The sequence below is a fragment of the Aspergillus pseudodeflectus genome, assembly GCF_044049435.1.
Source record: "Aspergillus pseudodeflectus strain CBS 756.74 chromosome Unknown BJX68scaffold_1, whole genome shotgun sequence".
Lineage (NCBI taxonomy): Eukaryota > Fungi > Ascomycota > Eurotiomycetes > Eurotiales > Aspergillaceae > Aspergillus > Aspergillus pseudodeflectus.
In genome coordinates, this window is record NW_027263777.1 from 2457620 (window position 1) to 2466429 (window position 8810).

Sequence of the window (8810 nt, forward strand, 5' to 3'; positions counted from 1 at the left end):
CAAATGATCGTTCCTTTCGCCCATCTTTCAATAACGCAGATTATTTGGCAGGTCGCATTCATCCTGTTTTCTGTACATTTCTTTGATCTATGATTTACTAGTTAGCTTAGTTTTGTCTTCAACAACATCGCATTTCAAACACAAGAGCAGCCGACAACGCCGACCGCTTTCGCTCTTCCAGATGCGCTGTACCAATGCCCCAAATACGGCCGCTACATCCTAGTCTCCGATCATTCCCATCAGTTCAATCGCCATTTCGCTACATCTCGAGCTCTTCCAATCTCCGTTATGTGAAAGTCAAGCGACCATGGTTCAGGTATGCCGTAACACTGCACTGATGACTCTCATTCCCACCTCTAATGGTAGCAGGAGGCTTGCCGCAAACTGCCTGATTTTCGGAGTCGCCATCTATGCTTGGAGTGGATTCATGCTAGCGGCCTACGATGATAGCCTACAAAGTGCAGGTTTTCAGAAGAAAACTTCTGACAATCGCGCACGCTCCAACCCTAGCGGCGACAAAACGGCGACCACACATGAGGGGCAGCCACTACACGATTCAAAGGGCTTCTTCATCCCGCTTGGCTGGCCGCAATTAAAAGAGGGCAAGTTTTACAAAGCATCGGATCCTGAGTGGAAAACATTGGTGAAGGTGTCGAAGGACAAGGAACGGGTTCAAGCTCTCAAAGGTTTAATTTATTCTCATCATATGTGTTGCTTCGATGCTTACTAGGGTAGATGAACTGGCATCTATTGTTCTCGCCGAGGCGTCCCGATCCGACCTACTGGCGAGCATGCTGGGGTCCCCTTTTACAGTATCGCAGACTTGGCTACAACCCCATTGGCCATTGCGTGCTCCGCCAACATATCATCGATCAGGTCTCTTTTTCACCGACAATGGGGTGTTCTGGGGATCATATTCTATGTCACACAAGGCAAGCGATAGATTGCACAGATCCATAAGGCCTTTTTTTGTGGCGCATGCCGTAAAGGATGCGTACTCAGTATTCTGGAAAAGGATTGTTAATAAGTTCAACATCAATAGCTCGGATGATGAACAAGCACTCAGCCTATCGGATCAAGCTACCAAAACCCTATTGCCGTCAGATCTCAAAACGATGGATAACCTACGCGAAACATCACGGCCTGAAACGCAGCTTTCCTCTTCCTCGGGTTCTCAAGGCAGCCCAGATCAAGTTAATGGAAATTCACATCCTCACCCCTCAATCTTCCTGTCTATACTGCAGCGTTTGCCTCTGCCGAGACCCGGTCCTGGGTCTGATTTCTACGCAGCCTCGTTAGCATTCAAACAGCGATTGAATGAAAGCTGGGCCGATGAATTGCGTGCTCGCCACAGCGGTACGTTCTCCATTAGTGGTCCAGTGGGCCTCAGGGGATCTGTGGGATTTTGCAGGATCGAGGTGGAAGGCGAATACGACCCGAAAACTTCTGAGTGGGTATCTGTTTCCATGCACCTCAAGGACATGGCTTCTTTCAAACAGAGACCTCTTGGTGGTAAATAATTCTCTGTGTGCAGCACTGCGCTTCTTTTGCAATCAGTGTCTTTGATAGAGCTTTTGAGAATCACCCTTTTCGTGAGGCCCTGACTTTCGTCTCGTGCCTTCCTTATTCACCCGGAACTAGTTACCATTCCAATTCTCACTATGGATGACGTGGGTTAGAACAGTGGTGACATTATTATGCTGGAGTTGTTCATCCAATGGGTGATGATGTGGCTGTAGTTGTAGAGGTGTTGCAGTTAGTGCAGTAGATCGCCTTTACTCGGAAGTATGTACTAGGATATGCTTGCTGAGACAGGTCTCATGATGACGAGACTATGGTAGGCGAATGACGAGCTTGCATGATCCCCGCTAGTTTTTTCTCATATAACCAGATATTATATACCAGGCCCCTCCCAGGCGGGGTTGTATCGTTTTCTCGAAGCCTACAACGGATTCTGCACCGTCATCGCGAGTACCGTTCTTCACTACTCTTGATTTACAGGAGCAAAATGGCACTGCCCCCCAAATTCTCGGGGCAGACACTACCAGCCCCTTCTACTGCACATGAACAGCAGCATACTCTTGAATTGTGTACGTCCGTGTAACTCTCAAAGCGCGGATGGTGGAAAGCTAATGGCTTATCTGATGTTTTGTAAAGACCTTGACTATGTCTGTCCAGTACGTCATGACAAGGAGCCGCTGAGCAAGTTATATAAGGCACCTCACTGATCTCTGATCTCAGTTCTCTGCAAAGCTATTCAAAACCTTCTACGCTAGTGCCCGGCCCCTCATTCACGAGAAATATCAGCCTCGATTACGGGTTATTTTCCGGCAACATATTCAACCCTGGCATCCATCCTCAACACTCACGCATGAAGCCGGAGCAGCAGTTCTGAAACTTGCCCCGCACAGGTTCTGGGACTTTAGCGCTGCTCTTTTCGAGCGTCAGCAGGATTTTTTTGACGCCAATGTTGTCAGTCAAACTCGAAATGAGACTTATGAGGCTCTAGCGAGCATAGGAGAGAGTATCGGCGTGGACAAGCAGGAAATGTTGAGCCTTCTGACGGTTTCCAATAAACCAGACGCCGAAGGACAACTAAACACCGGCAATAAGGTCACGAATGATGTAAAGCTAATGGTCAAGGTATGTGCATTGCACAGTCGCTCTCATTTGAAATGCATGAAATCTAATCCCAAGCACAGGCTGGCCGGGTTGTCGGAGTCCATGTATCTCCGACAGTGTATTTCAATGTGCGAAATCTAAACCATAAAGCTCTGACCTTTAAACAGCAGCTGACTTCAGGCTCTAGGGGATTGAGGAACCAGGGATTAGCAGCAGCTTCACCGCTACTCAATGGGAGCAATGGCTGGCCAGGAACATAATTTGAGAGCCCCAAGATTGAACGCATACCCCGGAAGTTGAAAGGTAGTGGAGAAGAACAATGAGATTTACAACGACCCTCGCTGTTTAGTGGGTAGATGAGAAACCTTGCTTATGCGAATCATACCATATTTCATTCTGAACCTCATGCCTGGGGTATGGGTTTGTCTCGGAGCAACCCTTGCATTTGCCTTGTGCGTCGCAGTATCTGGCGCCGCTCTTTTCTCGCTTTTCGAGATTCGACGATGACTCGACGAATGATGAGGGCGCTGTTATTTCTCTAGCCTGGAATCGATAATTCATTGCGAGATGGCCGGCTGATAGTTCAGGGGTCGTCTGTGTAAACTAGTGAGTGGTTGAAGGGGTCTTCGATAAGAGTGGCCACTGACTTGAAGAGTAGAATATGAGGCTCTGGCTCGTGACTTTCCAAGGAGGGAGAGAGTTAGTGTGAGTACTGGAGTGAGGGCGGGGGTGGGGGAGAGATTGCATCTACCATTCGTAATGTACCCATCCAAGACTCTGGTGGGGAGAATTGTCAGCGGCCAGCAGCGTCAAAGAAGATTGACAAGCATAACGTACCTGAGTAATACCCAGTGCTCGCCATTCTTCTTCCCAAAGCAGCTTCAGCGTTCCTTTCGACGCGTCGAAGTAGTCGGCGGGGATTTTCTTTAGCATGTTTTTGGGTAACTGAACATGGCGATACTCGAACTGGTCATCAGAGTATCTACAAAGGGTTAAACAGTCATTCAATTTATGATCAATTGTAGATATACCTTGCAGAATAGTGGATCGAATCAATGAATTCGTCGAGTCTCTCACGCTCCGACTCGAGCAAATGGCGGGGTTTTTTGTTCCTCCGGCTCGGGTCGATATCCATTTGGGCCAGATGGTAGTACGTGTAAGTGCGAGGAGGTCACAATACCGAATGGTGTAGGATGGTGTATAATTGCTGGATTGTGGTTAGAAGCTATTCGCGCGCGCGGGAAGAATGATGGACACTTGGACTTCGTGTCTTTGGGAGTAGGGTCAGATGGCGTCTGGTGTTTTGTTGGGGTGTATGTTGCCTCAGGTGTCAGTCTTTCAGGCCAATCATTACTCATGCACATATGGTTAATGGAGTTAATTCCCAGTCGTTCTGCCCACCCTAGTTGATCCGATCCGCCCCCCCTTGCAAAATTCCACGTGCTGAAATTATTAAAGCTGTTTAAATAATACTCATGCTACTAAATCCATATTAATCTTATTAAAACTTAGCAAAGTAAAAGGTTAGAATGTAACTTATAATAAAAATTAATATATATATATATATATAATTTTAAGTACTTAGTGTCAGCTGGAAGGTCCTCCCAGCAATGATCCAAGATAATAACTATAAAGGTCCTTGGCCTTTCTGAGGTTTGCAGGTAGTGTGAAAGGTAGCAATAAGAGTAGATAGATTATTATAATAGCTTAATTCTAAGATTAAGGATCTAATAGTAGATTAATACTAAAGGTTAGAATTAACTCTTTATAAGTAGAGGAAGTTCTATATAGGCTTAGTTAGCCTATAGGCTGACTAAGGACTATAGGTTATAAGTATCTAAGTATATTTATAAGGGCCTTATAATTACCCCTCTCTTCCTAAGGCCCTTAGTTCCTTAAGGCTATATATAATATCTTTATAGAAGACTAAGTATCCTTAGTATCTAGATTATATAGGTAGGTAGCTATTAAAAACTATATTATAATAGTAAATAAAACTATATACTAGGAAAAAAAATTTATAATAGGAAAAGGTACTTCTAGCTTATCTTAACTTTCTATAATTACTTCTTTAAGAGTTAGTTATATATAGCACTTCATAAGGCTTCTTTTCTATCTCATAGTATTAGGACCTTTATAATACTTACTACTTACTTTCTCTACTATATAGTATTAGTATTTATAAGTATAAAGTCTCCCTTCTTTTATATTAAGTATTAGAAGGTTCTTTTACAGGGCCCTTATAATAGGTCTTAGAATTCCTATAATACTTATTACTTACTTTCTCTACTATATAGTATTAGTATTTATAATTATAGGGTCTCTTCTCTTATATTAAGTATTAGGAGGTTCTCTTATAGAGTCTAATTTCTTTTATAAGGGCTTTTTAGATCTAATATACCTATTCTTAGGATTACTTTCTAATAGTTTCTTTCCTTTATCTTCTTAATAGCTTATAGGTCTCTTTATTATATAAGTTTGTTAACTTCTATTTATTATAAAGTTTTCTTTATTTTATAAAAGATTAAGATATCTTTTTTTTATTAAAAAGTCTATATCTTTTATAAGAAGTAAATCCTTTCTTTCTTTATAAGTAAGCCTTATATTATTTATTATAACTAATAATATTATTATAAATATATTTATTCTAATTTATACTAGCTCTATTACTAGGCCTTAGAATAAAAGATTTTTTTTTTCTCTTAACTTCTTTTTTTCTAGATTACTTAGCTTTTGTTAGACCCTGTATACAGCACACTCGCAGGTCCCGCTTACCGGGAACACGTGACGCAAGAACCACGTATTGCGGCCCAGCGATTAGTTCAACTACAACCAATACACACGTTCTGAACCCTCATATTCCGCTTCAATACACATTACCCGCGGTTATATTAGCTGCGGATCACAGCTTTCTTTATAGTAAGTCTTCTCTATCTTTCTCTATAGAGGTTTTTATATATATCCTTTTTTTAATTCTTATCTAGATCTTAGTCCCTTTTATTATTCTATAATAGTTTTCTTATTCTAGTATTATTTTCTCTTTAGGTAATAGTTCCCCTTAGCTCTAGTTATCTAGTATTTCTCTTATATTTATAAGAGTTAGTATTTATAAGATTAGTTTTCTCTTTATATTTTTCTTAGTCTATAAGTATTCCTTTCTAACCTTCTTTATAATAATCTTTTTTTTTAAAAAAACTACTTTAACTCTCTATTTATATTCTACTTTAGCTATCTCTTCTATATCTTTTATACTATTATACTTACTATTTGTAAGGCCTTGGAAGATCCCACGTGGTGGTTGATCTCAGGCTTACAAGGTCCTAGTGCGCTACTTAATGGGTTCCAGGGGAATCGCGAGATACCTCGCGATTCATGTTGGTCTTTTGGTAAGGCTTTGGAAGGACACGTGATCTGGCACAGCACCTTTTACAATATTCTCCTTCTCTAACTAGGAGGAGTCCCCTATAGGGAGAATTTAGGTACATATTACTCTTTCTACTCTTTATAAGAGCTTATATAGACTTTATAAGGACCTATAATATTCTTTTATAGCTAAAGTTACTAACCTTGATATATAGGCCCCCCTTATAGGAGTAATTTAGCCTTTCTCTATACTTATATCTATGCCTACCTCTACTCTTATTACTATACCTGCCTCTATGCCTACTACTATAATCCTTACCTAGCCCTCTACTATTCTACTACCCCCCACTCTACTTCTTATAGAAACTTTATAACTAATATAGTAATTATCTAGGTAGTACTAGCTACTTATAGCCTAAATATTCTTTAACCCTCTCTACATCCTATAGGTACTTCTTAGGAGGTATAGAATAGGGCACTTCTAGTACCTATAATATATAAGAACTAGGTAGCTACTATATAGTTTATTAACTTACTACCTATAGTATAGTTTATACTATACTTATAAAATACCCTTATTACTATCCTAGGCCTACCTCCCTAGATAGGAAATTAGACTCTATTAATCTATAAGAGATAGTAGGCTCTTATATTAGTACTCCACCCTATCCTTTAGTATAGGTAGAAAGAATTAGGGTTTATAGCTATATACACCTAGCTATAAGAGGGCCTCTTAGTTACTTATATAAGATAACTTCTATCTACTAGTTAGGAGTATAGAAAGTACTAGAATCTAGATTAATCTTAGGCTTTTATATAATATATCTCTAAAGAGATTAGTAAGAGGTATAATAACAATCTCTTCTATAAATATATAAACTACTCTTTATAGTAGTAAGTATATTTAAGAGATTATAATAAGCCTTCTTACTTCTATAGATAGTAGTCTACCCTATAATAAGAAATAAGATAATTACTATAACTAGTTATATAAGACTTATATAATAGAATATTAATTCTATATTTATTATAAATATAATTTTTTCTTTTTTATAATAGTTTTATTTTTCTATTTTCTTTTTTTTATTAATAATACTAGAATTTTTTCTATTTATAAAATATTTCTTATAGGCTTATAGATATTATAGATTTATAAGAGATTCCTTTATAGTCCTCTTATAATCTAATTATTTAATAATAGTATTTATAGAGTTTTTTATTAGATCTAGAATCTTCTTAATTCTATATTTATTATTCTTATAAATTATATTTTAAACTATTTATAAATATTTATACCTTCTATTTCCTAGTATTTATAAAGTATTAAAATATAAAAGATATTATAGACTCTTAGTCTTTGGGTAACTCTATTCTATAGATATTTTTATTTATATACTTAACTATCTATTAAGGCCCTACTTATAATTAAGCTTCTTATTTAGATATATTTATAACTAGTTCTTATTAGTAATCTAAATATACTTATTAATCTTAAAGGTCTTCTTTCTTTACTTTATATTATACTACTTAGCCTATTATTCTTAGGCCTTTATAATATTCTTATATATAGCTTTATAGATTTCCTAGATATAAGTAGTATATATAGTCTTTAACTTTATAGCCTATCTCTCCTTTATAAAGGTTAAGTATAATTACTTATAAATCTATCCTATATAGGATTTAAAATAGTAAGGACTTTATTAATACCTATTATAAGTTATTATATATAAACTCTATAAGAATAATATAGTCTACCTAGTTATTCTATAAGAAGTTAATATATTCTTATAAGTATTATTTAAGAATACTATTTAATTTTTCTATTTAACTATCTATTTAAGGGTAGTATATAGTACTTATTTAATACTTAATTTATAAGTAGTAGATAAAATCTAACTTAAAGCCCTTTATAAAGATACTTCCTTAGTTAATAACTATATTTATAAATACTCTATAAAGGTAAAATATATTATAGATAACTAGATATATAAGTTTCTTACTAATAATAGCCTTTTATATAAAGATAAAGTATACTATCTTACTTATTCTATCTAAAATAATAAAAATAGTATTATATATCTCTTATAAACTACTTCAATCCTTAAGCTTAATACTTATAAGTAGATTAATAATAAAGTATATACTAATCTATTCCTATAGCTTATAAGAAATAGGTAGGGATTAAAATAGGTCTTACTACTTATTATAAATAATATATACGCCCTAATAGATAGTATAAGAATTATAATAATTAATTATAAACCCCTATATATCTAGCTAGAAGAGCTTTTATAAGACTAGCTTATAGATTTATTCCTTTATAAAATAATTTATTATTAGATTTTTATATAGCTTTATAGGAATCTCTATTTATAGTTAATAATAGTCTAGGATATAGAGCTTCTTTTAGTAATAAAGAAGTCTATTTTATAATCCTTATTTAATCTAAGATAGGACTTACTTTTCTTCTAGTTTAGGTCCTCCTTATAACTCTTATAGTTATTTAAGGTACTTATAATCTTTCTTATAAAATTATATTATACTAGAAGAGTAGAGATACTCTTAACTAAATATTATAGTTATTTTTAAATAGCCCTTCTTTCTTATAAGCTTATTATATTTCTTTATATATAATTACTATTTCTAGAAGGTTCTCTATAGTAACTATAACTACTATTATAAGCTATTCTTACCTTAATATCTAAAGTTTATAATCTTTTATAATTATAGTATTACTAGCTTCTAGTTTAAATATAAACTATTATAAAGCCTAGACTACTATAATATAGGTAGTACCTATTCTATAAAAGAATATATTTAGGGTT

The 8810-nt window shown here is 35.9% G+C and overlaps 3 protein-coding genes across 3 annotated transcripts; 2 read left to right on the forward strand and 1 right to left on the reverse strand.

Annotated features, from left to right (window-relative positions):
* The first annotated feature begins 34 nt into the window (after window positions 1-34).
* Window positions 35-1892, forward strand: BJX68DRAFT_224155 (uncharacterized protein). Its single transcript, XM_071038225.1, has 3 exons — window positions 35-316; window positions 370-686; window positions 736-1892. Exons 1-3 carry the CDS (start codon window positions 195-197, stop codon window positions 1518-1520), a joined length of 1224 nt encoding a protein of 407 aa, XP_070906269.1. The 5' UTR covers window positions 35-194; the 3' UTR covers window positions 1521-1892.
* Window positions 1893-3402, forward strand: BJX68DRAFT_224159 (DsbA family protein). Its single transcript, XM_071038226.1, has 6 exons — window positions 1893-2090; window positions 2158-2177; window positions 2242-2643; window positions 2703-2750; window positions 2810-3302; window positions 3374-3402. The coding sequence occupies exons 1-5, from the start codon at window positions 2009-2011 to the stop codon at window positions 2885-2887; spliced, it is 630 nt and encodes a 209-aa protein (XP_070906270.1). The 5' UTR covers window positions 1893-2008; the 3' UTR covers window positions 2888-3302; window positions 3374-3402.
* Window positions 3044-3975, reverse strand: BJX68DRAFT_19542 (cyclin-dependent protein kinase regulatory subunit CKS1). The gene is made up of 4 exons (XM_071037466.1): window positions 3654-3975; window positions 3374-3604; window positions 3270-3302; window positions 3044-3216 (listed from the first exon to the last, which is right to left on the reverse strand). The coding sequence occupies exons 1-4, from the start codon at window positions 3755-3757 to the stop codon at window positions 3180-3182; spliced, it is 405 nt and encodes a 134-aa protein (XP_070906271.1). The 5' UTR covers window positions 3758-3975; the 3' UTR covers window positions 3044-3179.
* Between the last annotated feature and the right edge of the window lie 4835 nt (window positions 3976-8810).